At 40.2% G+C, this 27,320-nt stretch overlaps 1 protein-coding gene across 2 annotated transcripts in view; it reads left to right on the forward strand.

Annotated features, from left to right (window-relative positions):
* The window catches only part of LOC102127478 (amphiphysin), a 246,419-nt gene extending 224,842 nt beyond the window's left edge, over positions 1 to 21,577 (forward strand). For both annotated transcript variants that reach the window (XM_005549757.4, XM_005549758.4), the window contains 4 exons: positions 11,093 to 11,299; positions 13,235 to 13,504; positions 15,358 to 15,459; positions 20,346 to 21,577. In XM_005549757.4, the coding sequence (XP_005549814.1) occupies positions 11,093 to 11,299; positions 13,235 to 13,504; positions 15,358 to 15,459; positions 20,346 to 20,453 (687 nt within the window). In that variant the 3' untranslated portion in view covers positions 20,454 to 21,577. The remainder of the gene's footprint in view (positions 1 to 11,092; positions 11,300 to 13,234; positions 13,505 to 15,357; positions 15,460 to 20,345) is intronic.
* The last annotated feature ends 5,743 nt before the right edge of the window (positions 21,578 to 27,320 follow it).

Raw genomic sequence — 27,320 nt, forward strand, 5'->3', positions numbered from 1 at the left:
TTTATAGGATATGTGAACTTTGTACTTATGTGTGCTTTTATGGTGGTATCATCCTTCCCCTTCCATGTTTAGAATTCCTTTCAGCATTTCTTGTATGAGCAGTCTAGTGGTGACAAATTCCTTTAGCATTTGTTTGTCTGGGAAAGACTTTATTTCTCCTTCGTTCATGAAGCTTAGTTTGACAAGATATAAAATTCTTGGCTGGCATTTTTTTTTCTTTAGGAAGGCTAAAAATAGGCCCCAAATCTCTTCTGGCCTATAAGGTTTCTGCTGAGAAGTCGACTGTTAGTCTGTTGGTTCCTTTGTAGGTAAATTTGACACTTCTCTCTAGCTCCCTTTAAGATTTTTTTCTTTAGTGTTGATCTTGGATACTCTGTTGATTATATTTCTTGATGATGTTAATCTCATATAGTACCCCCCAAGTGTTCTCTGAATTTTTTGTATCTGGATAAATACTTCTCTATCAAGATCAGGAAAACTTTTTCTGAATCATTCCCTCAAATATGTTTAAGGGAACATACTGCACTCCTTTGGAGGTGTCAAAACACTTTGTCTTTTTGTATTGCCAGAGTTCTGCTGATTCTTTCTCATGTGAAGAAGCTGTCACTTCTTATGTTTAAATTAGTCATCCTTTCATGGGACATTTAAATTTTTTATTCTTTTTTCCCTTGAGGATATGGCTGTGGGGTTTGTTGTATATGATTATTTGTCTTTGTTTCTAGGTGCATTCAGGAGGCCAAGGCTCTACATGGGTTCCTTGGTTATGGATATCTGTTGTGTGGTGGCTTTCTCAAATGCTGCTTGTTGTAGCAATATATTGGGTATATGAGTTGATACACTGTCTTCTGTGGGGCTGGGAGTGTGGAGGTTTCAAGAAGTTTATGTCATACATTAACACTATGCCCTTCTGCAGCAGGTTTTTTATTTGGTCTTCAGTCTCCAGTCCAGTAGGTGGCATTTAAGGATGAGAGCTGGCTTACCCTTGGGTAGCTGGATGATGAATGGAGGCACCTACCCTGACAAGAGTGACAGGAGGATTTGTATTGGGATGTGCTGAGCTCTTGGGGATAAGCGTTAGGGGGCTGCGCCAGCTTCTCATCCTAGATAGGCAGGAATGTGATCCACTTTACTGTTGCAGGACTCGTGACCTTCAGTTCAATAGATGCTGTCCTTTGACTCCAGTCTGCAGTGTGACTGAGGTCTGTGAAAGGACCTGTCTGGTGGCTATCAGCAAAATGGCCTTGGGGCAGAGCTTCTTCCCCCAATCCAGAGCAGATAGCTCTGTGACTTGTCTGTCCTCTGTTGCCACCATGCTGCCCACTCTGTTTAGGGAGGGGAAGATGGGCTCTGCCCTTTGTGCAAACCCAAATGGCATAGGCTCACTTTCACTGGGGATGCGGCCATCTGGAAATGCACTGAAAAGGCTTTCTCCGAGTGCACTGGCACCAGCCCCCAGCAGAGAAAATCTGCTCTGCATCCACAACAGTGGGTGGGGGAGGTGGGAAATGGCCCCTTTTCCATGATCTTTCCCAGCCACTAGTCCTGCCCCTTGCAGAAATCAGCACCATGCCTGCATTTCCTTTGTTCCAAGGGGCACTTTGACAGGCCGTATTCCCCCTTCCCTCAGGGTGGCCTGTGCCAAGAGCTAGCTCTCTGGAGTACCCACAACTTCCCAGCATCCTCCCTGTCAGTCCCCTATCAATGCCAAATCAGAGTGGGTTCTGAGGTATGTTTGCAGGGGGTCTGGTGATACAGCTGCACAAAGGCCGAGGTTCCTCAGGCAGGCAGTGACCTACACTGTGCGCACAGCTGGTATGGCACCTGCCGTTTCAGTGCAGGCCTGAGGGGAGTGCGAGTACACCTGGAGGAGCTGACCACCGCTGCTCTGTCCTCAGGAAGTTCAGAGGTTGCTACCAGCAGCATTGCCAAAGGCCACAAGGGCAGAGGCGCTCTCTGACAATTTAGTGGTCAGCAGTCTGTCACAGAAGAGAGGGGAGTAGAGAAACACCCCCACCTATCCTTACTACTGAATTCTAAGTTCCTTAAGGGTCAGTCTCTGCCAGACTTTTGTAGCTTTCCTTTTCTACACCCCAGCTTATTTCCATGGGAACTCCAACAGGTCCTGGCTCTCCTCTCTCAGCTTTCCATTCAGATCATGGCCACTCATCTGTAACTTTGATCCCCTTTCTGAAGAGAACTGGCATCTGACGTCTCCAGTCAGCCATCTTGGGAGGAAAAAAAATCCTTGGAGCATTTTTTTTAAAAATGAAATTTATCATTGGGATGTATAAATGAAGATTCATGAGAAAGCTGAAAACACTTAAAAATCACTCAAAAAATCAGATTCATTATTACCAGTTTTTTTTGTTTGTTTGTTTTCATTTTAATGATTTTACTCTTAAACAAAAAAACCCAGCATATAGAAAAAGAAAGTCAACATTTCAAAAGTATATTTTAGAAATGTTAGCTAAACCCAAGAGAATTTTCTATAAAACAAAGTATAAATGGATCCCTGAAGCATAATACCTGAGCCAGGCAAGGGAAAATATCTGAGAGTGTCATCCATCTCCACCCTCAATCAGAGACAACTTGCATCTACCCCGCCATGAGTATGGGATTCCTTTCTGAAGCATCCAGGCCATTTGGGGCCTGCTGCTACTCTCACACAAGTATATCCTTTGACACATATATTTGGGGGATTTATGTAACAGATGATTCTATGTAAAGACTTGATAAATCCCTCTCCAGCTCCTGTTCTGAAAAGGATATCTAAGAGTCCCCAGATAATGAGTAAAATGGAACAAAGAAAATGTTTCCACGTCTACTGTAAACATCAAGCCTATAGAGATTTCCCCTGATTTGAGAAAACTAAGCAAATAAATACGTTTTAAGATTAGCAAACACCTAAAGAGCAATACAAAAGAAAAAATAATGATTGCATGCCAGAGTTAAAAGTTTCTTTAGAGAATATGCAACAATAACAAAAATTACCTGACATACAAAGACAAAATTTGAAAATTGCCTTCCTTTTTGTTGTCAGTAGTACTCAAGATGACCTCGATAGGTGAAACAAAAGATGAAGGGTGAGATGATAAGGCAACCATATTGAGAAGAAAAGAAAGTCACTTTGAAAGGCAGATGAAAACGGAACTCAATAACATGGGTAAAGATTTTAAGGGGAGGAAATGTAATATTAGAATTAAAATTTGCATGAGATGTGGTAAAGATGAGAAGCAACACTATAGAGAATTGATTTAGTGATATGAGGACAAGCTGGAGGAGTTCTCCCAACACATAAAGAGAAGCACAAGTAAAGGTGATGGATTTAGGGCCAAGGAGTGAAGATACAGCTCATGGGTAGAAGTTCATCCTGAAGAAGAGACTATAAGAATGTTACAGAAGCAGAAGTGGCCAGTATAATAGAAGAAAACATGCTCGAGCAGAAATTTTCCTAGTTGATGGAATTAATGCATGTGGATCATAAGAAATCACCCAAAAAAACAAACTTAATGGAGAGAGACTACATTGAAATGTATGATTTTAAATATTTAAGTTCAGAGTTTAAAGAAAAAAGTCCTGCAAGCATCTAGATCAGAAATAAGAAAGCACTACAAGTGAACAACAATTAGGTTGTTCTCTGACTTATCCATATCAATACTAAAGGTCAGAAGCTATTAGAATAACATACAGATTTTGAGCACAAAGAAACACAACATAGTAATTCTACCCCAAGTCAATAGTTGGCCATGTAGGAAAGCAGCAGAAAGACATTACCAATTACATAAGGTGCTAGAGACTTTCCATAGAATTCCTAAAAAGCATTTTGTGAAGATATATTGCAGTTGACCAAAAGATGGCTCAAATCAAGGCAGATAGGTGGGAAGACATGTGATAAAGCAAATGTGGTGACATGTCTGTTGAAGATCCTAGGTGGTGGGCACTTAGAAGTTCATTGTATTCTATGTTTTTGAAATTTTTTAAAAAAAATTTGTTATTATGTTGAGCAGAAACCCCAAAAACATGTTTAATGAAAATATCATAAATAAATAAAGAGAGCAGTATTTAGTATTTAAATTATTGAAATATGTAACCTAAATAATTGTTGGGTTACAAACCAAAGATGTTTCTCACAGTGTTAGAGTAACATTTAAAAATGAAACCAACTAGTGTTTAATTCTAATAGAACTGTTAAATAACTTGTTAAATAGAATAAGCAATAAATTATTACATATCCATTACTATAACTTTTCTAAGAAACATGACTCATGTTTTGCAAAATAAACCTTGTATGATTAGAAAATGAATACAACTAAATATATCAAAATGTTGCCATAAATTATCTTTTATTATTTTAAAATTTGTTAGAAAAAATATTTTAATTGCTTTATTAGAAAAATGCCTATGATCACTTACAATAACCTGCTTGATAAATAAGTATGGAATTTCATGGGCAGAAGGAGAATCAAAGTATCTTCTTCAATTGTCTCATCCAGACCAATTGCGTGATTGACAAACTACTTTCAGGCATTGTTCAGAGCTAATATTACCAAGAAAACAAGCAAATAAATAAACGAGTGAATGAATGTACGAATGCATGACATAAACCTCAGAGACAACAAGTTCTCTTGAGCCTATCACTACTCTGACATGTTTGGGAGTCTTGGTCCTTGTTGGCCTGCTTTTACGGCACCATCTCATAGCAGGACTGGCTAGTTTCTGTCACCAGGTTGTGTTTGGCTATTTTACATGATTGATAACCTAAGCTATTGTTGTATTTTGTTCATGTCATTACATTTCCAGACAATTTTGCTAAAGCAACTTTAAACTGGTGTTTAGAGGACCCTGGCATGAATACCATAATTATATGGCTTTCCACCAAGGAGATGATTGAGGCAGAATATTAGAAAGCAATGAGGGGCCGGGCGCGGTGGCTCATGCCTGTAATCCCAGCACTTTGGGAGGCTAAGGCAGGTGGATCGCCTGAGGCCAGGAGTTCGAGACCAGCCTGGCCAACATGGTGAAACCCTGTCTCCACTCAAAATACAAAAAAATTAGCCGGATGTGGTGGCAGGTGCCTGTAATCCCAGCAACTCGGGAGACTGAGGCAGGAGAATCTCTTGAATCCAGGAGACAGAGGTTGCAGTGAGCCAAGATCGTGCCATTGCACTCCAGCCTGGGCAACAAGAGTGAGATTTCATTTCAAAAAAGAAAAAGAAAAAGAGAAAGCAATGAGGTATGTATGGTGCAGAGACCCACCACCTACTCTCTCCAGAAGGTTCTGTGCTGGTCGCTGTGATTTCTGTGTGATATATGGGAGGGTTAGAAATACTCCTAGTTTCTGCACCTCATAGACCTCATAGATAAAGTAAATATGTGCCCAAGGTCAAGGAGAACCTTTTTAGTCTCTCTTTGCAATAGCTGTTTCCCCCATAAATATATTTGACCAATAAATAGTATAGTTTGGGCAGAAGATAGGATAATTGTGTTTTTCTGAACATTTAGAGTGAAGAGAAGCATTTGATAGCACTGGGTATGAAAGGCTTGAAATACTTTCAGCAGGTTCAGTCCTCTGGTCTTCCTGGGTAACATTTTTTAAAAAGCAAATAGCAGTCATTTATCATTGTGGTTTTTCCTAGCAGATATAACATGTACTGTAGCAAGCAAAGCATAGAAAATGGTTTTTTTCTTTTATAGCTCTACAAATAGCTAACAAATTGAAATGCATAACAACAACAATAATAATAAGAGGTATAACTTTCATCAATGAAAACCTTTTCACTCTTTTCTTGATTTTGTCTACAGCTAACACCTAATCTGAACAAATGGGTTCCTGTTTTCCATTGTATTTTTATGTTGTTCTATTCTTGCGGTCAGTAAATAGGGCATTGGAAATATTTTGGTAAGAGCAAAAAATCTGGACCAGATTCCAGACATGAAGGGAGGATTGAGGCACCCCTGATCATCAGACCGGTGTCAGAAACAGAAAGCTATAAGGATACGCAGATAGTGGATGATCCTTCTCTGTTTAAGTAACGATTTTAAGCTCTGTAAAATCAACGTGTTAAGTAAACAGCAGCTGGAGAAGTGGCAATTCATTACTAATGGACTCAGAGATAGGGTGTAGAAGTGTTAATTGTTTGTTTTCCAAGCAGATCATTCAAATTGTTTGGCTTCCCTTTATAGTCTAAAGTGCCAATTCCTTAGCACCTTACTTTTGCCAGAATTTTTAATTTCAGTATTTTCCTGATATTTATTTATTATTCTTAAAAGCAGTTTTCTGCATGCTGCAGTTCTTTTTTATATGACAGAAATGAGGTAAATTGCTGAGGTGCTGAGGCTGAGGTATTTGCTCCTGCAAGGTCAGGAACGTCAGAGCAGTCAGGTAGAGCCTTTAGCCGCCACCTGCTGGTAGTTGGTGTTACAGCAGCTAATACCTGTGTTGTTTTTTTAATTATTTTATTTTATGTTTACTTTTAACTTTTGTGGGTACATAGGGGGTGTATATATTTATGAGGTACATGAGATATTTTGATACAGATATACAACGTGTAGTAATTACATCAGGGTAGATATCTATCACCTCCTCAAGCATTTATCCTTTTTTTTGCATTATAATCCAATAATATTCTTTTAGTTATTTTAAAATGTACAATAAGTTATTGTTGACTGTAGTCACCCTGTTTGTGTTATGAAATACTAGGTCTTATTTATTCTTTCTAACTATTTTTGTGCCCATTAACCATCTCCCCTACTTCCTCACTACCCTTCCTAGCCTCTGGTTAGCATCCTTCTACTCTCTCTCCATGAATTCAATTGTTTTAATTTTTAGCACCTACAAACAAGTAAGAACATTCAAAGTTTGTCTTTCTGTACCTGAATTTTTTCCCTTAACACAATGACCTCCAGTTCAATCCATGTTGTTGCAAATGACAAGATCTCATTCTTTTCTATGGCTGAATAGTACTCCATTGTGTATAGGTACCACATTTTCTTTATCCATTCATCTGTTGATGGACCCTTAGGTTGCTTCCAAATCTTGGCTATTGTGAATAGTGCTGCAACAAACATGGGAGTGCAGATACCTCCTTGATATATTGATTTCTTTTTTGGGGGATATATACCTAGCAGTGGGATTGCTGGATCATATGGTATCTCTACTTTTAGTTTTTGTCCTTTGTTTTGTTTTGTTTTGTTTTTGAGGAACTTCCAAACTGTTCACCATAATATTTGCACTAATTTCCATTTCCACCAGCAGTATATGAGGTTTCTTTTTTCTATACTTCCTCGTCAGCATTTGTTATTGCCTGTGTTTTGGATAAAAGCCATTTTAACTGGGGTGAGTGACATCTCATTGTAGTTTTGATTTGCATTTCTCTGATGATCAATGAGATTGAGCACCTTTTCACATACTTGTTTGCTGTTGGTGTCTTCTTTTGTGAAATGTCTATTCAGATCTTTTGCCCATTTGTTGATTGTATTATTAGATTTTTTTTCCCCATAGAGTTGTTTGAGCTCCTTATGTATTCTGGTTATTAATCCCTTGTCAGATGGGTAGTTTGCAAATATTTTCTCCCATTATGCAGGTCATTTTTGTTGATTGTTCCCTTGGCGGTGCAGAAGCTTTTTAATGTGACGTAATCCCATTTGTCCATTTTTGCTTTGCATGCCTGTGCTTTTGGAGTATTATTCAAGATATCTTTGCCCAGTCCAGTGTCCTAGAGAGTTTTCTCAATGTTTCCTTTTGGTAGTTTCATGGTTTGAAGCCTTAGATTTAAGCCTTTAATCCATTTTTATTTAATTTTTGTATATGGCAAAAGATAGGAGTCTAGTTTCATTGCCTGCTTAAATTATCTAGCAAAGGAAAGGTGATAACATGTATATTTAGTGATGGTAAAATCTTATACAACCAAATTGATAGATCTCTAGAGGTAAGTTACAGGTTAATAATAAACATGTTTGTATGGAACAAGTTTAAAAAATTACCTGTGGCAACACCATCTATAGGTCACAGAAGTATATTCTGTCCCAGAGATGTAGGATCAATTCAACTGAGACTAAAAGCCAATTACTAATAATGTGTAGTTGCAACAGATGTGTATAAAAGGATTTATGCATAACCACTGGGAGAGTAGCCCATGAAATAACATCCTGTCTGCTTTTTCATCTGTAGCAGTGCCTCTGCTGCATGCGTGTGTAGTGGTGGTGTCTGCTGCTCTGTTTGTCCATACCGTCTGCATGTAGATAGAGTCCATCTGCTTCCAAGCTGTTGAAACTAGTGGGATAGTCATAGGTGTGATTTTCCAGACAGATGGAGAGAATAAGCTTATAATCATGACACAACTTATTTTCTACATTTGAGCTCATAAGTTTATTGCATGCACATTTTCTTTCAGGATAGTTTTTAATATGGAAGAAACTTTGTTAGGTCCTTAGTATCCTAGAGAAACCCTGTTAATATCTCCAACAATAAAGCTATGAGCAATTGCTCATTGTTCTTCTTGGGATTAAGATACCCTACTAATTTATGTTCTGATTACTATTCTCTTGACAACAGTAACAATAGCATCCATAAAAAGGTCGATGCTTATTTAAAACAGAGATGAAATTCTATTTGATTTCAAAATAAACTTTTTATTATAGGAATTTTCAGCCATTTGCCAAAATATAAACCCTCATGTACTTTTTACCCCACTTCAATAACCATCAGCATTTATAATTCACTTTAAATAAGTGTCTGTTACAATTCATGAGAAAGCATTACTTTTGTGAACCCATAATGTATTAGTCCATTTTCATGCTGCTGATAAAGCCATACCTGAGACTGAGCAATTTGCAAAAGAGGTTTATTGAACTTACAGTTCCACATAGCTGGGGAGGCCTCACAATCATGGCAAGGAGGAGCAAGTCACATCTTACATGGATGGCAGCAGGCAATAACAGAGCTTGTGCAGGGAAACTCTCATTTTTAAAACCATTTAAAACTGGCGAGACCCATTCACTGTCACGAGAAGAGCATGGGAAAGACCCACCCCCATGATTCAATCATCTCCCACTGAGTCCCTCCTACAACACACGGGAATTATGGGAGCTACAAGATGAGATTTGGGTGGGGACACAGAGCCAAACCATGTCACATATACTTTCATGACAGGGCAGGAAGAAGGAAGTATGTCATGGCTAGGGATTGTATTTTAAATCATTGTACACCCTGTGTGGAGAGCCACATCCTCATAATACGAGATTCTCATAAGAGAGGGAAATAAATTTCTAAAAATATGAGGAATACTTGGACATATAATGAGTAGTATAGCTGTTAACATTTCTTTTTCATTCCCAAATAAAATATTATCTTGTAGAAAAAATGTACTGTATATATTCTGTAACAGGCATTTTTATTTAAACTATTACCTATAGCTTTGAGCCAGCAGAAACGTTTTTAAAACTGCTTTGTTATAAGTGTAGGTGTATGGTTCATGTTCTTCATCTCCAATTTCTGATGCCCACTCGGAGGTACTCTTCATTATCCTTTTCTGTTTTCTGAGTTTGAAAGTTAATATTTGCAACATTAGGGCCTTCCTAACTTAAGATGTTGAACTGGGTAGAATGTATTCAACATGGAAAAAGTAGTTAATCCTAATCACATCAGATAGTAAGAGCCACTTTTGAAATATGTGTCCTGGATATATTATATAAGATCAACCTGAGATTCTTCTTCCGTAGTCGTTCTCATGTGAACCTCTCAAATCAAGTCTGTCAAGCTGATGTTGTCAGAATCCTGTTTAAAGAGTTGGACTCCAACCCATTTGTTCAAAACTGAAACTTCTGATTGCACTTCCTTTATTTCATTATCTCAAATTTTAAATACTACTTAAAACTCTTCTTCTGACTGTGTTTCTACCTTAGAAAGAAAATTCTGACTTTTTTCTATTTCACTTCTCCTTACTGGACCTAAACTGTGATTTTGGTATTTTGCCTGTAATGGGCTCTGCAGCTATTTGGAGCATTACCATGCATATTTGATTACAAAAATTATTTCCCCTTCATTCCTGAGGGTTCATTGAGAAAGCTTCCTTATTTTTTTTTTCCTATGAAAGTGATTTGGCTTTTGGAACCTTCCTCACAAAGATTTGAAAGTTTATACTAAAATGCAATTTTTCGAAATGTGGACTTTGTGCGATGAGGATGCTTTTCTGATATGGCTTTTCTTTCCGACCCAGGTCACTTCCATCCTCTGACCCAGATGTTCTATGTAAATCAAAAAGTGAGCAAGGCAGGTCTCAGTCATGGAGAGGCTTATTTAGCCAAGGTTAAGGATGCACCCGGAAAAAGAGACATGAGTCAAAGGAGGATCTGTAACCGGTGCTTTTTCTGAAGAGAGTTTTGAGAACTTCAGTATTTAAAGGGGAAATAGCAAGCAAGAAGGGAATAAATTTTTACAAGGAAGGTGGGTAGGCAATGAGGCAAGTGTCACATTCTTGTGAGGCTCTGATTAGTGCTCAGTGAATCTACATTTCACATATAAAAAGGGGGGGTGGGCACACAGTCACTCATGCCTTCATCTCACGCTCTGTAGTTCTGCATGTTACATAAGATGAAGGAAGCATGTGAAATTACAGCTCTGTGTTTGGGAATGAAAGGAAGGTTGTTTTTGTGTGACTCTGTTCCCAAGCTTAGCTTTCCTTTGGCATGGTGAGTTTAAGGTCTCGAGATTCAATTATATTTCTTTTATTCCCTTAAGGCCTCATTTGTTGCTTCCAGCCAATAAAAATGGAAATAGCTTGTGGAGAGGACCACCTACACCTTAAAAGCCGTGTTTTTGGAATAGTATATGTCACTTCCATTCCAATCCCATTTGCCACACCTGACAGCAAGGAAAGCTAAGGAGTGTAGAATTGTTGGGAGCTCAGGAGAAGAGAAGTCAGAGTGTTGATGAATACATGGCAGACTCTGCTGTACCTAAATCCTGGGAGTGCAAAGAATGTTCCAAATCTGAATAGCCTCCGCAGAGGAGAGATTAGAAATAGGCTTGAGTTTGACTCCTGGCGGAGGCCCATGGAGATGCAGACGTGACCTGTTGGATTCTGCCCTGCAGATCATACCTGGAGCTGATGCTGATGCAGCTGTTGGAACCTTGGTGTCAGCAGCTGAGGGGGCCCCAGGAGAGGAAGCAGAGGCAGAGAAGGCCACTCTCCCTGCTGGGGAAGGAGTAAGTTTAGAGGAGGCCAAAATTGGAACTGAAACCGAGGGTGCAGAGAGTGCCCAAGCTGAAGCAGAGGAGCTGGCAGCAACAGTGCCTCAGGTGAGTGTCCCATGTCGCAGCCAGGGGAGCTCCTGGGAGGTGGCGTGGGCTGGGTGCTCTGTTGGTTGGTCCATGGTGATAACTCTTTGGATGTAAAATAGGTTTGTAGCAATTTTGTGACTCCACCAAACAACATTATTATCAGATTCTCAGAAAGAGTAATCCCAGCTGCTCAGTATCAGCATCGCAATGTTGCGTGGCTGACTGGGCCTAAGCATGGAAAGGGGAAGGGGGAGCTCTGGGGTGACGTGGAGAAAGGAATGAAGCAGGACAGTGAAAAAGATGAGAATGGAGCTGGGAGAAAGAGAATGTGATGAAGTGAGCACTTAGCCCAGGGAGAACTCAATAGTATTTAGATCTTATTATTCTTATTACTGTTTGGTGGTTATTATCATCATCAGAGTGTCCCAAATTCACCATCAGGCCCCTTTCACCAAGAGCCCACCACTGTGTGGTACTTTGAGAAGGGAAACAAAGGGACCTGGGCCATTAGGTCTGTGCATGAGGCTGGAGCGGGCCCTGCTCGGCACTGCCTCAGAGCAGCATTGAGAGGCCACAAAGCCACATACTCTACCGCTGCAGAGGCCTCCAACCCCAGGGCCTGCCTCCACTGTCTGGTTCTTCTGTATTCTAGAAGGCAATGTTAAGAGGGGCCTTAATGGTATGTATTGTTTTCTCCTGATGATTTTACTCCCAATAAATTTTCAAAAATTTCTCCAGGGTTGCTTAAAACTTGAAACTGAATTATCCCTTTCATTATCCCTTTTTGGGCTGGGGGCTGAGGCAGATAGCAGTGTTGTGGGAGAAGGAACTTAAAAGAATATTCCTTTTTCCCCTTAGATTTTCTCATCACAGTTCCCAGAGTGTTTTTTGCGTATATTGTTGTACTCATGGAAAGACAGTATTATCTCTCTAAGTTGACGAATGTTACTGCTCTAGTCTGCTGATAGCAGAGGGAATATAGAAAGACTCCTGTTTTGCTGATGAAACTCCCCTCCATGCTCTTCTTTGTTAAACAAATGAAAGCGTGGTCCTAATCCTTTGGTTCAGACACTAGAGTACCTGGAGTGGATTGTGGGAGGTGTGGTCCCTGCAGCGGCCACAGCAGTGGGGGGCTGGAATCACAAGCGAAGGACTGGTGGATGATCTCCAAACCCCGGCTGGATCTTCACCAGCAAGCATGGTTCAGGCACTGGGGGCCTCCTGGGACTGGGGGAGGGGAGGAAGGGGCTCATAGGAGGTGAACTGCCAGCGGCAAGAGTTAGGGCTCCATGGGACAAGAACCAGGCCGGCCTGTGGGACCGGGTGCGGCAGCTCACGCCTGTAATCCCAGCACTTTGGGAGGCCGAAGCGGGCGGATCCCGAGGTCAGGAGATCGAGACCATCCTGGTTCACATGGTGAAACCCCGCCGGGCGTGGTGGCGGGCACCTGTAGTCCCAGCTACTCGGGAGGCTGAGGCAGGAGAATGGCGTGAACCCGGGAGGGAGACTTTGCAGTGAGCCGAGATTGCACCACTGCACTCCAGCCTGGGCGACAGAGCGAGACTCCGTCTCAAAAAAAAAAAAAAAAAAAAAAAGAACCAGGCCGGCCTGCACTGACTCCTGCAATCCCTCTCAGGATGGTTTCCCTCACCCTTCAAGACTCAGTCTCCCATCCCCTATGCCTCCTCCCAATTTCCACGGAAACCTCATGCTTACCAAACTGCCTGGCTATTCAAGGATCCAGAAGTTAATTCCACTAAGGGTTTAGGCCTCAGGAGGAACAGAAGGAGGCTGTGTGGCACAGCAGAAGACCCGGAGCCTGACTCTGGCTGATGGGGAATTATGGAAGTGGCAGCCCCAGCTTTGGGCTGGGGGCTGAGGCAGGTTGTGCAGGACAAGGAGGTTCTGTTTTCCAGGCCCTGCTGGGCACTGCCACGGGTTTTCTTCCCCCAGGAGAAGGTCATCCCTTCAGTGGTCATAGAGCCTGCCTCCAACCATGAAGAGGAGGGAGAACACGAAATAACTATAGGTGCAGAGCCCGAGGAGACCACCGAGGACACGGCTCCTCTGGGCCCCACCAGTGAGACGCCAGAGCTGGCTACGGAGCCGAAGCCCCTGCAGGACCCTCAGCCAATGCCTTCTGCACCAGCCTTGGGGACTGCTGATCAGCTAGCATCTGTAAGGGAGGCCTCTCAGGAATTGCCTCCTGGCTTTCTCTACAAGGTATTCTTATTTTTTAACTCTCATTTGTCCTTTTTTTGCTTTGAGTCCCTTTTGCTTAAGCCTTTGGTTTTCCAGTGTTTACTTTTACTTTTTGCAATTATTATTTCTCTGAACTGCTTTCCCTTCACCACAACATCACTTGGACAAGCCAGGTCGACAGTAATAGATTTTCATATTTTAACAAAGAATAACTAAAGGGAAGCTCACCACAGGGCAAACAATATGCCCCTGGGTAATGAATGAGAGAGTCTCTTCCAGCCCTCCCTCCTCTCTACTCCCCCCGGGTGCCTGTGAATCTGTGGAGCCTGGCTCAGACCAGGCCTTCGAATCACCAAGAGCTCCTGACTGGGCTATACCCGCTGGGGGTCAGGCAGCAATCCTTCAGTCAACTCTGGCACTTTGTAGGGTGCATGACACAGAGTAGGAAGCCCATAAATATTTTGTAAATTAGTGGATACATATATGAATAAACTTGCACCAAAAGGCATAAAAAAAAGGTGGCTAAGTTAATGGGAGGAAGGTTTTGCTCAGACAGGCTGCTTAGAGCCTTCATAAACCAAAGCGTTCTTACCGAAAAACTTAGTAAATACCTGAAAACACTGGCCTAACCCAAGTGTTTCCTGTCTCAGATGTTTCCTAATAGAATCTGAAAAGGAATTTTAAGTTTTTAAATTTGATTTTACATTTCAAAATTCAGCTCTTTTTCTTCTAAAGCGTAAAATGTCATATCATTCTCTCTCTGTCTCTCTCTCTCTCTGTGTGTGTGTGTGTGTGTGTGTGTGTGTGTGTGTGTGTGTGTCTTTATCTCTCTCCACTAGAAAGTAACTACTACCTTGCTACCTCTTGTGGGGACAGGGTCAGCTATAATGGATTTATGAATGATTAATTTAGAGAAAAAATTAAACCTGTAGATGGGGGGTTGTTTCTTGCCAGGTTCTGTTTTAATTGGAGCACAAGGAGTCTAAGAAGCCTTGTGCCAAGCATGGCCAGAGCTTGCTGGGCCCATTCTGGCCTCCTCACTAACTGTAGAGTAAGCTAAGGCACCCCTATAGATCCTCTCTCTGGGTGTCAGTTCTCCCATCAGAGAAATTAATTTAGGGATAACATAATCCATTTCCAACTCTGACAATTTATGATTCTATGAATATGCCCAATGGCAAAATATACACTTTAAAAGCCGATGTTTACTCTCAGGGGTGGAGTTGAGGGAAAGGTGGAAAAATAAAATCAGCCATGATGGTAGAGTGACTCAGACTGGGTGACGGATGCATGGAGGTTCATTACGTTATTTCTTCTGCTTTAAAATATTTTCCTATAATAACATTTTAAGGAAATCTTTTTCAAAATGGGAAAGGAAAAGAAACTGGTTGCCATTGTATATAAGGTAGGATAGGGAAGAAAGGAAATATATTTACACGGAAATTGATCACAGAGTTTTATTTCGTAGTAATTACTGTATAACCTACAAGTGGTGGTTTTCCTGATTATCATTTGACAGAAGCTGGGGTTAGAGGAGCTTTAGACATTTTTGGTTCCAGTTAAACAACAAACAGTAATAAAGCATCAGTGATAATAAAATGCAAATCTCTAACAAAAATAAGATGAATTAAAATTTGATTAATATAGTACTTTTCCCTGTTGTAGAGGGCATTGCATTACTATTAATAAATATACATATGAATGGCCTCATATCAGAGAATAGGACTTCTCTTCTGGCTTTAGAGGCCTTCTTCTTCCTTGGCATATGGCAAATATCTTCATCTTTTCATCCAGCTTGGAGAGTGCTTGTAAGAGTGTCTGCTTATAATCTGGCTGGGAAATTGATTTTTATATATTCTTCTTATCTTCTGCAGGTGGAAACACTGCATGATTTTGAGGCAGCAAATTCTGATGAACTTACCTTACAAAGGGGTGACGTGGTGCTGGTGGTCCCCTCAGATTCAGAAGCTGATCAGGTAAAAGATAAAGATTGGAAGATGCTTTGTGCTACATTGATTTTTTCTGAGGACACAATCACTTCCTAAAGATGTTTCTATTTTCTGAGATGCTACAAGCCATCTAAAAAGGGCTTAAGGGCTTGTGACAGCCTAGATCATTAACCAGGTTTCTAGGACACCCTTTTGGGATGCTGTTGCATTTTTTTTTTAATGTAATACAAACAGTTGACCATTTCTTAATCATGTAACCACTTTCTAGGAATGTTGTCTCTGTAACACCTGTCTTCAGGAAATGCAGACACTATGAATGTGAACTAAAAGACCCCTTCAAAAGTGGTTGCCTCTGGGTGTGTGGATATTGATTAGGAAAGAACCTGGGGAACACTCTGGAGTGATGGAAATGCTTTGTATCTTGAGAGGGATATCTGCATGTATTTGTCCAAACTCATTGAGCTATATACCTAACCATCTCTGCATTATACAGTATTTAAGTTATACCTCAATTTAAAGAGATTCTTTAAAAATATCACCTCCTAAAAGAGTCATCTGATGTAAGGTACTGAGAACTCCATCTTGTTCTCGTTCATAAAATGTGTGAACCCTTGAAATGGTATGCAACACAAGTAAATGTATCTGCAAACATATTTTTCTGGAGAGAAAAGCTCTAACTTCCATACTATTCTCAAAGAGATTCATGAGCTCTCCCCTTAAAAAAATAAAGTCAAGCATCACTGCCTTTGAGGTTAAGACTTAACATGTTCAACATTTTGTTCTTTCTTTTGACAATACACTTACCAAGATACATCAGGTGTTGGGTCAAACAGTCTCTACCACAATAAAATTAGATTTGAAATTTATGTAACAATAATCTGCTGAGCAGGATGGCTCATGCCTGTAATCCCAGGACTTTGGAAGGCCAAGGTAGGAGGATCACTTGAGGCCAGGAGTTCCAGACCAGTCTGGTCAACATAGCAAGACCTCATCTCTACAAAATTTTTTTTTTTTTAATTAGCTGGGTGCAGCAGTGTACACCTGTAGTCCCAGCTACTCAAAAAGCTGACATTGGAGGATCGCTTCAGCCCAGGAATTCAAGGCTGCAGTGAGCCATGATCACGCCACTGCACTCCGGCCTGGGCAACAGAGCAAGACCCTGTCTCAAAAAAAACCTTAATAACAATAATGTATCTTTAAAAGCCCCCAAAGATTTAAAAAATTTTAAAATACACTTCTAAATAACCCCTGGGTCAAAGAAATCATAGTGTGAGTTAAAAATATTTCATAATGATCATTAAATAGAAATTAAGTAGAAAATGTATAGAAGGAAGGAAATAATAAAAATAAATTCACAAATGAATGCAATAAAGGACATAACAGATAACATTGATGAAGCCAAAAGTAGGTTGTTGAGAGGATTAACAAAATTGTTAAAACCTTAGAAAGACTCAAGAAAGAAAAGTCACAAAACATAAATTACCAATATCAAGAAAAAGTGTCAGCATCACACATCTCAAAGATATTAAAAGTCCCATTTATAATGGGATTTTTGTCTGTATTAACCAGAAGTTATTTTGTAAAGAAATAAAAGGAAAAAAAGGTAGTCTTTTATATTTACCATCATGTTTATCATTTCCACGTCTTCATTCTTTCCTATAAGTCCGAGTTTCCATCTGGTCTTAATTTCCTTTCTCCTTAAAGAACTTTCTTTAGCTATTCCTGCAGGGCTAATGTGCTGGCTGCAAATCTTCTTGGCTTCTGTTTATCTGAAAATGTCTTTATTCTTCTTAATTTTTAATGATACTTTCACTAAGAAAGAAATCTGAGTTGATTTTTTTTTTCTTTCAACTCTTTAAACATGTGTCATTGTTTTCTGGTCCCTATTGTTTATAATTAGAAATCAACTGTCATTTGTTTAATATTGCTTCTCTGTATGCAAAGTGACTTTCCCTGACTACTTCTAATAAATTTCTCTGTATCTTTCATTTTCATCAGTTTGAATATATTGTGTTTGGGTAGGGTTTTTTTGTTTTTTTTTATGGTCTTCATACTTGAAAATCACTGAGCTCCTTAAACTTGTAACCTAATGTTTTTCACCGTATTTGCTTTTTATCTTTAATTTTTTTTCCTGACTAATTCTCTTTGTTCTTTTTCTCTGGGTATCTAATTATACTTATGTTGGACTTCTTGAGGGCTAAGATGCTGTTCTTTTTCTTTCGCTATTTCTCTCTGGTAGTCAGGTTGGATAATTTCTATTGATCTGTCTTCAAGTACTGTGACTGTTTCTTCTTCTACTTTGAGTTTGTAGTTAAGTTTATCCAGTGACTTTTTCATCTCAGATATTAGAGTCTTAGAATTCTTCATTTCCATATTGTTCTTTCATATGGTTTCCATTTCTTGGCTGAGATTTCCCACTTATATTCTTTCATTATCACTGTCTCTCAGTTTATATACTTGAACAAATTTTTAATAGCTGCCTTAAATTTCTTACTGCTAATTCCAACAGCTGGGCCATCTCAGGGCATATTTCTATTGTTTGCTTTTTAATCTTTGGGTCATAGTTTCCTGTTTTTTTCCATGTCTAGTAATGTTTTAATTGATACTAGACATAGTAGGCAGACCATACATGGTAAAGAGTCTGACTCTGTTTTCTATATCTGAAAATTCCTTATTTTTGTTTTAGTAGACATATAAATTACTGAATAATTCCCTTGAATTGATGGGAGTTGGTTTTATACTTTGTTAGGGTGGGTCTGTACCCTTTATGCATGCACAGCTTGGGGGTCAGCCCAGGACTTCAAGGCAATTTATCCACATATATTAGGATACCCATCCCCCAGTGGCTCCTTTCTTTTCAAGATAATACCCCCTGAGTGTACAGCTTCTCTGACAGCCTTACACTCTATGATCTGAATGCCCCACATCACACTGAGTGAGGATAATCCTCCAGGGAAAAGCTGTATCAGTATAGATCTCACCCCGTGCAGTTCTCTACTTTCAAGGGTCAAATACCCTGTAATTTCTGCCTGCTTTTGGTCATTTCCAGCATCTTCAAATAGTTGTACCCATTATTTATACCCATCCCATTATGTATAAATGTATACTTTATATGTTATATAACCAAGAGTTGTTTTTATGTATAAATAGTTGCATATATGTATATATAGATATTTATAGATATATAGTTATTGCAGTGTTTTTAATTATTCTCTCCAGAAGGATTTGTCTAATACAAGCTATTCTGCCATTACCAAAACTGGAAATCTTTTTCTACCACATATTTTAGGCAGTTAATATTTAATTTTTTATATTTTCCTCAGCTAAAGATTGATGTTGGCTATTATTCTCTACAAGTTGTCTTTCAGAATATATGTGTTGGAATATATCTTGATTGTGGGTTTGTGTAGTCCTTTACTTGTTTTCTTTATTGAAACAATTTTTAAGTGCTTAACTCTACTTGGCTCCATTAGATTTTTCACTCACTGTAAATAAAGTCAAATATAGACACTTGTGGGGGAAAAATGACCTTTTATATGCTTTCTAGAGGTTCAGAAAATATTTAGCTATCATCTTTTATTTTAAGTATAGCTTTGTCCTTCCCATATATGACATCATAATTTTAAAGAGGGCACTTTTCCTCATCAGCTAGGATATTATCAGTTATTTTATTGAGTCATTTTTTTCTCCAGTGGTTTTTTTCCTGCCTTCAAAAATTGGGCTGTCTAAATACTGATATTTCTTGTCTATATGGCAGCATCAATTTATAGTCTCAGATTATATCAAAAGCGAATGAATTCAGCTTCTTCATTTAATTTTTGAGGTCTAATTTTATCTGATGTACTTGAACTATGTTGGGGGTTGGTTCAGACTAACCCTGGCCATCCCTCATCTGAAGTGGAATTTCCTTTCTGCACTGGTTAACATAATAAGGATAGTCATTTCCCACTCCTTGAACTTCCTATGGTCTCGTTTCCTGCTGTTTCTTTCAACACAGCTTTTCCAGCTAGACTCTGCTAGGAAGCCAAGGGCAGACCACAGCCTCTGTTTCTCAGTTTTAAGTATCGTCTCCCATTCTGCATGACCATACGTGGATGGGTTCTCTACCCTTTCTGGGGCAAAATGTTCCATTTTTGTGATGGCACTTCTATAGGACAGACAAATGTCTATGAGAAATAATTTATAAAGGATATAGGAGTGCTTCCAGCAAGAATACCATGACATCCAACTGATTTGTAGTTTATATAAACTTGAAAAATTAGGTATTATAAAAACCAAAATAGTAATATCAGGCAATACACATCTAGCTTTTAGTATTTGATAAGCCCTACATAGGTAGTTTATTGGGGTTATAGGATATGAGCTGGGGGTCAGAGTTCTTTCTTATAACAAGTGGCTTGGGATGAAATATAAGACATTCCATGGTCTCATCAGTACTCCATTCTAACCCAAGGAACCTAAAACCTTTTTTACACTGTGACCCCAGAACAGGTCATGCTCTTGTGCATGAAATGCTTTCACGTGGTATTCCTGTCTTTGCACTGGTTGTAATTGTAATCCTTTTCTCCTCTTTAAGAACTCATATTATAATCCAGTTAAGGTCAATGAACTATGCTTTGTACAGTCATAATGTTAATATTAATATTAATTGTCAATTAACTATACTTTGTACAGTCAATAAATCATTGAAAACGTTTATTCCTTCTTTTCCTTTTTCTTTTTTCTTTTTTGTTTTTTAACTAACAACTTATTTGGGATAGGCCTTCCCATTGATCATGGCACAGCACTTTACCTGTAGTGTGATATCCTGGTGCAGAACCCCAACACTAATGTAACACATTATTTATTAATTGTGGCAGTGTGGATTTTCCAGTAGTTTGCTGGACCCTGAAAGTCCTGTCATTGTGTTTCAGGATGCAGGCTGGCTGGTGGGAGTGAAGGAATCAGACTGGCTTCAGTACAGAGACCTTGCCACCTACAAAGGCCTTTTTCCGGAGAACTTCACCCGACGCTTGGATTAGGGCAACAAGTATTGCAAGAAAGAGCTCAGTTACTGGGTTTTTAAACCTTCATGAAAACCTGAAGAGTTCACTTTTGCTATTATGCTCTTAATGATTTACAGACTGATGCCAGACGAACCTTGGGAAGATGTATCAATGGAGTATGTGTGCAAAAAAAAACGTAAGAGAAAGAAAAGTAAATTAAGGAAAAAATCCTCACTCGTTCCCATGTTGTCAATAACAGGTTTGTTTGTGCTTTGTCCAAACAGTGGACTCTTGTACTTGATCCCCTCCCACCAATTCTAAAGTAGCTTTCTCCAGATCAGACTTTTATTTCTCTGCATCAGGTGTATGGTATTGAGTGGCTGCCCTGCAGAAGATGTGATGAATTATCCTGTGGTACAAGATTATCTTATTCCCCTGACCAGGTGTGAGCACGTGCTCTCGCTCCCTTTCAGGTTTACTGTGTTTAAAACTAAACTGCTGCAAAAGTTCTCAATGTTATTTTCCAACACATCTATATGTATATATATATGGACACACAGTCACGCAAGCTAGTTCCCATGACTCCTGGATCTATGTGTATGCAGAAGGCTACATATACATAGTTGCTTTCTTTCCTTTCCATTGTAACTCTTTGCCTCTCAAGTGTCATTGATACATGCATTGCTCTTATTCTGACTGGCATTACAGTCGCAGTTTTGCCTCATGGCAAAACCAGCCATCCCATTGCCAAAACAGTCAACAGTATCTGTGTTTGTACTGTGCAGTTTTCAGGATGAGATGACAGATAGCATGACCACACTGAGGCCCCCTCAGAGAAAGCAGGGCCTGATTTATCTAGCTGTCCAGCCGCTGTGGCTGGAGGTAGGCTAGTTGGGATGGGCAGCTAAGTAGTCTTCTCTTCTGCCTTTATGAGATTGGGTAGAAAGATGGGGCATATTCATCCACCCCCAAAAGAACACTATAAAAACAGCTCCTCTATATTTCCACCTCTTTCTATTTATGCAACTCATCTTCACAGATTGTTCTAAAGTAAAATAGATGGTGTATGCTGTATCCACAAATCATCTGTAACAATTATGTTTTCAGTGCTGTGTCATTCCAAATAAACCTTTGGTAATCTCCAACGATTACCCTAATTCCTTTTAATGAGTCTTTTTTTTTTTTTTGAAATTTTGTTTTCTTCCAGTCGGATACTCTGCTTGAAACAGTTGATATTGGAGTTGTTATTTGTGCAGAAATATGCTTGTTCTTCCATTAGGATGCACTCCACGCCCCCACCTCACCTCCCCACTTCCTTCATTCCAGTCATTGCTGGTCACTCGGTGTTCCCTGACATCCAGCAATTACTGCAGCACCAATAACAGCTGCCAATGGAGAGCCCTTAAAGGTGCCGGCTGTGGACTCCCAGTACGTGAATCAATGATAATCTTACGACCTTCATAATCAGCAATTTCTTCTCACACCAGCTTCATTTTCTGGTCACTTTTCTTTCTGGCATGTTTATGTTCGTAGGTACATAAAAATTATATCAGATGGAATAGGAAAGTGAATTCACTTGGCCATTATTTCCAGAAGAGAATTCTTAACCTAGAAGCCTTTTAGTTAATTTGGACTCTTTTCTGCTAATGTAATTCTTTATACAACGTAGGCTGATCAAGAATGTATATTATTAGACTTTTAGATTTGGTGTGTATTCCTGATTCACGGTTTGAATCTTCCTGGCGTATTACTGACTTTGTTGTGTTAAGTGTGAATAGGGAAATAACTGTTATTGAGCCAAGATTTTTCCAGGGGCTAATTTACAGAGAGGCTGGGTCATCATGAATGCTATTCTAGTGCAAGAAAAGCAAATGTCACTGCCCAGGAGCATGACTGATAATTCAGCAAGTGGAAGACAGCAATGTAAGATTCATAAGAGAAAGCCACTCCTGACATTAGAGTGCACACAGGATGTTAAAAGCCAAGACTGAAAAATTAGCTCTAATAAAAAAATGCACCTAATGTTCTGCAAAGATAATTGCCTTGCCACATCTCCTGGAGCAGAAGATGTAATGAATTGTTCTTAAATTCCTTTCACCTTCCTGCCCACAGTGGCTGCTCACAGTGTACTGTTGGCCAGGACATGGCCCAGATAACGGTAGCCCTAGATGAATGTTCCTGGATGAATGTAACAAGTTCTTCTGAAATGACGTGGTTTTAATTAGCTATTTAGTCCTGTTTTTTAAAATGCCTTTGGATTTTTTTACACTAAATAAGAGTCATCAGATTTTTGTTTGTTTGTTTGTTTGTTTGTTTCAGGAATTGCCAAAATCCAAGAATTCCTAATGCATTGAAAACAAAGGAGATGGAGGGGATGGGTGTGGGGTGGTGGCATTCCCCAGAAATGTCCTTGAATGTGGAGTGAACATTGTTTTCCATTTCAGTGCATTTTCTAAGGAATGTTAGTTTCAAGGACTTTCTGGGGTTACTATTGTGAAGTTCTTCCCACTTCCCTTTCTTCGTTATTCTGTTCAAGTTCTCACACCACCAACCCATCCTAGGCACATCACCCAGTCATATAATGGTGAGTTTGTAGCTCATTGATCCCAAATGGTGTTGAACCAGGCCTTGGTCCTTTCTGAGCTTCCTCTCCAGGATTTAAGATTCCTCTTAGAAACCCAATGGCACGTAGACCTTCAAATAGTTATGAGTCAGAACTGTTTGGAAAGAAAGCCAGTAGTTCTTATTACACATACACCTACCTGGCATTCCTACCAATATGACAGTCACTCATTTAAACCTGTGTGATGTATATAATTGCAAAGTAAAGTTGCCTGGCAATTTGAATTTTTTTTTTCTTTTTAAGATAGAGTCTCGCTCTGACTGGAGTGCAGTAGAATGATCTTGGCTTACTACAACCTCTGCCTTCTGGGTTCAAGCAATTCTCCTGCCTCAGCCTCCCAAATAGCTGGGACTACAGGCACGTGCCACCATGCCCAGCTAATTTTTGTATTTTTAGTAGAGACGGGGCTTCACCATGTTGGCCAGGATGGTCTCAGTCTCTTGACCTTGTGATCACCCTCCCAAAGTGCTGGGATTACAGGTGTGAGCCACCGCGCCCTGCCGGCAATTTGAATTTTTAACACTATCGCAGAGTAGCCAGGGCGCCTGGGACAGGTAAAGGTTCCTGTACCATGCTGTCACATTGCTTCCACCATGCCTGCTCTTCCTGACAAAGCTGGGGCAGCTTTGGAGTCAGCCAGAAAACCATATCCATCACATCTTAGGCTACCCAGTGACGTGTGCACATTTAGAATTCTGAGCCCTCTTTTCTCACATAAGCCTCTAATCAGGCCATTGGAACAATCCCGGCATGACCTCATGGCCCATTCAGATGGCCCATTAAAGAAAATGCCTTCGGGAAACTACAAAAGTTATGAGAAATCAATGAGTTTAAAGATGGCGGAAGCTCAGTGCTTTATTCCACACAAATTGCCAAATTGCACGGCTGAACACCTTGACGCCTTAGAAATAGACCGGCCAATGGATTGGCCTTGCAAGGACTCTACTCCTCTTTTCAAAGGAGCCCAACTAACAGCTGCCTTCGGATTTTTACTTGGAACTCAACTAAAAACCTTATAAACGTGTCAGAACTTGGAGATGAGCAGATCGCACAGCTTGTCTATACAGTGCTGTAGCTACTGTCTTCCTGGGGTGACTTCTTCCTAGGACTTCAGTAAGTGGAATCAGACATTTGGCAACCGCACAGAGAAGACAATGATCAAAATTCTCTTGGAAGACTTAGAAAATGGAGATCCAGGTGGTTCTGTTCATTTGTGAGCCCCGCAGGTGCATCCCTGTTTGATGATGATCCTGTCCTGAATCACCAACAGGAGACCACCTGGCTGTTCACGGGCAGTGTTCTTCAAGGCACACAGCAGGGGGTTGATAAATTGTTCATAAAGCCAAATAAACTATGCTCAAATAAGCGTAATATTCCATCCAAATATTTTGTGACTCATTGGTAATACCTTTTAAGGACCACTTAACAAACAGCAGCAAATAGTGACTTTTTTCACTTAAAAGGTATTTGAGACACAACCCTTACATCTATGCAAATTGAGAGGAAGGCCAAGTAGGTACCTTGAAGCTCTATCCAAAGGAATCTAAATTTTATCTCTGTTTCCTAAAATCCAGTTAATTCCCAGTCCCCCCTGATCTCAAGTCAAACACTCAGGTTGTCTGATTGAGGGTTGGGTCAGAATTACATGCTCATTTCCCTCCCTGCCGCACCCTACATAGGGTGCATCTGTAGTTAACACTCCAGAAACTCTTCCTGCTGCATTCTGATGCCCTGTAAGACCAGCCCAGCCCAGGAGCACCTTGTCCATAAGCACCCTGCCACATGGCTGATATCCTATACCCTCTCCCACCAGTAAATATTAAACTCTGTGTCATTATGCTCTGCTCTCCAAAAACTTACCAGTGATCACAAAGTTCTGTCTGTGGCATTTGGAGATGCCACCAGACTTCCAGTTCTCCCCCAAGATTCCAAGATAAGAACTTTCCTTGTTTTCTTACCTCTCTGGTTGTTCCTTCTCTGTTATGTTCCTAATTTTTTTTCCTTCTTCCTGTGGGTGCTGGAAGTGGGGTGGGGCAATAGCGATCTGTCCTTCAATTTGTGTTCTAGTTGTCCAAGGAATGTTGCCTTTGGAGTGTCCAATTATTGATTCCAAGTACACATGTTCATTTGTTCATTAAAATATATCAAGCACCAGCTAAGTGTCAGTTACCGTACATGGGGACCGCATTCATAAGACTTAGACATTGCGCTCAAGGGACTTCCTTCCAAACTGCTGTATGGTGCATCACCAAGGGGCTTCTCCATTCTTCAGAATATTGGGCCTGAAGACTTGGGAGCTTCCTTTGTGCATCATTTTCCAGATTTTGGGCACCTGCTATGATTTCCCCTCAAAACATACAACCTTGCACGTTAATCTATTTGGGGTTCTATTCTTCATACTGCCAGAGAAGACAAATTGGATCCTGTTGTTTCCCTTGTCACTTGAATTCCTGTCTTCCTCGTACCCTACTGCCCACCCATTTTAAGTACCTAACAGGTCCCCACTCCCTCCTCACCTCTCCCTCTCAGAAACACACACACAAACGATGAATATCTACTGCATGTCATACCAGATCCAGGAGCCTCTGCTTGGTCTTCAGAACTGAACTTCATCTCTTCCCCAGTATTCATCCACTGCCTGCTTCAGAGGTGTCCCCTCAGCACCCCACCCACCTTCTCCCCCTCAGCTATACACCTTTCTTGCCATGTTGCAATCCCCCTCCTGGGATGCCTTCCCAGCTCCTGTTGGCTTCTAATCCCATTCCCCAGGCATAGTTCAAGTCCTGTATCTTCAAAATCCCCCTGTCCTCTCACCCTTCTACATTCTTTCCACATTTAGAGTAAATACGATATTCCCTAGCCCTTCATTTTCCACACCAACTGGCACAGTGTCTCCAACCTTCTCTGCATGCTGTATTCACTCCTGGATCTTGTACACTCGTTTGCTGAGTCAATGAACAAGAGGCTGATTGAACAATTAGTTCAGGGAAGTCTAGAAACCCTCATCCCAGGATCAGCATGGAATAAAATTTGAAACTGACTATGAGAAGAAAATGCAAACTACTTCTGTGATATTGGAGAGGGGAAAGTTTTCTTAAACAGCACTCCAAAACACCCAAAGTGTATGGCAAAAAAAAGAGTTTGACTCCAAAATTCCGAATTTATATTTAATGAAAAGATATTTGAGATAGTTAGTTACTTGGTAGACAGATGATAGACTTGCCTAAGATATTTGCACCATCCCAAATTCACAAAGGATAAATGTCTAAAATATACAAGGAACTCATTCAAGAAGAAATGAATAATAATTATTATTATTATTTGTTTATATCATATTTATTTATAGTTATGGCAATAGTTAATATAATAACAACATTCATCTACTGTCTGTCATTTGCCAGGCACTGTATGTATTATTTTATTTAATCTTTACAAATCTATGAGGTGTTGCTGTTTTTCCTTATTACAGGCAAGGAAGCTAAGATAGAGTTACATGAGGAAGCTTGTTCATAGTCACACAGTCAATAAATGGCAGGGCCAGGCTGTGTCCCAGGCAGACGGGCTCTAACATAAGTTCTAACTCCAGCTTCCTTGTTGGTATGCTTAGAGGACGTGAAAAGTAATTCACACTTCAGTGAATACTAAGTATAAAAAAGGACCTCAGCTTCCTAATAATCAGATCTGTGCCATTTTTTGTTTTTGTTTTTGTTTTTGAGACAGGTTCTTATTCTGTTGCCTGGGCTGGAATGCAGTGGTGCAATCTCGGCTCATGGCAGCGCCTGCCTCCTAGGTTCAAGCAATTCTCCTGCCTCAGCCACCAAGTAGCTGAGCTTACAGGTGTGCACCACCATGCCCAGCTAATTTTTGTATTTTTTTTTACAAGAGACGGGGTTTCTACTAAAATCCTAATTTTGTATTTTTAGTAGAGATGGGGTAGCTTGATAGCTATCATATTGGCAAAAAAAAAAAAAAATCGCGTTTCTGATAACACCATGGCCCTGGTAGCATTTAGTGAAGATGTGAGTGTGTGTTCCCCCTGACCAGCAATGCTGGGAGGACATTCCCAGGGAAAGGCTTACCGGGGAATCAGAGGACCCTGTGAGGGGTCCGTCAGAGCTCCCTGCTGATAGCAACATGCCTGTGTTTGGGGGAATGGATGGATGGAATGCAGGGGCTGCCAGCCGTGGAGCGATGAGCAGCAGAGAGGAGCATGAACGAGGGGCATGAGCTGGTGTGCAGACGTGGACAGGTAGAAATGGCATGCCAGTACACAACGAAAA

Source organism: Macaca fascicularis, chromosome 3 (genome assembly GCF_037993035.2).
Source record: "Macaca fascicularis isolate 582-1 chromosome 3, T2T-MFA8v1.1".
In the NCBI taxonomy this organism is placed as follows: Eukaryota; Metazoa; Chordata; class Mammalia; order Primates; family Cercopithecidae; genus Macaca; species Macaca fascicularis.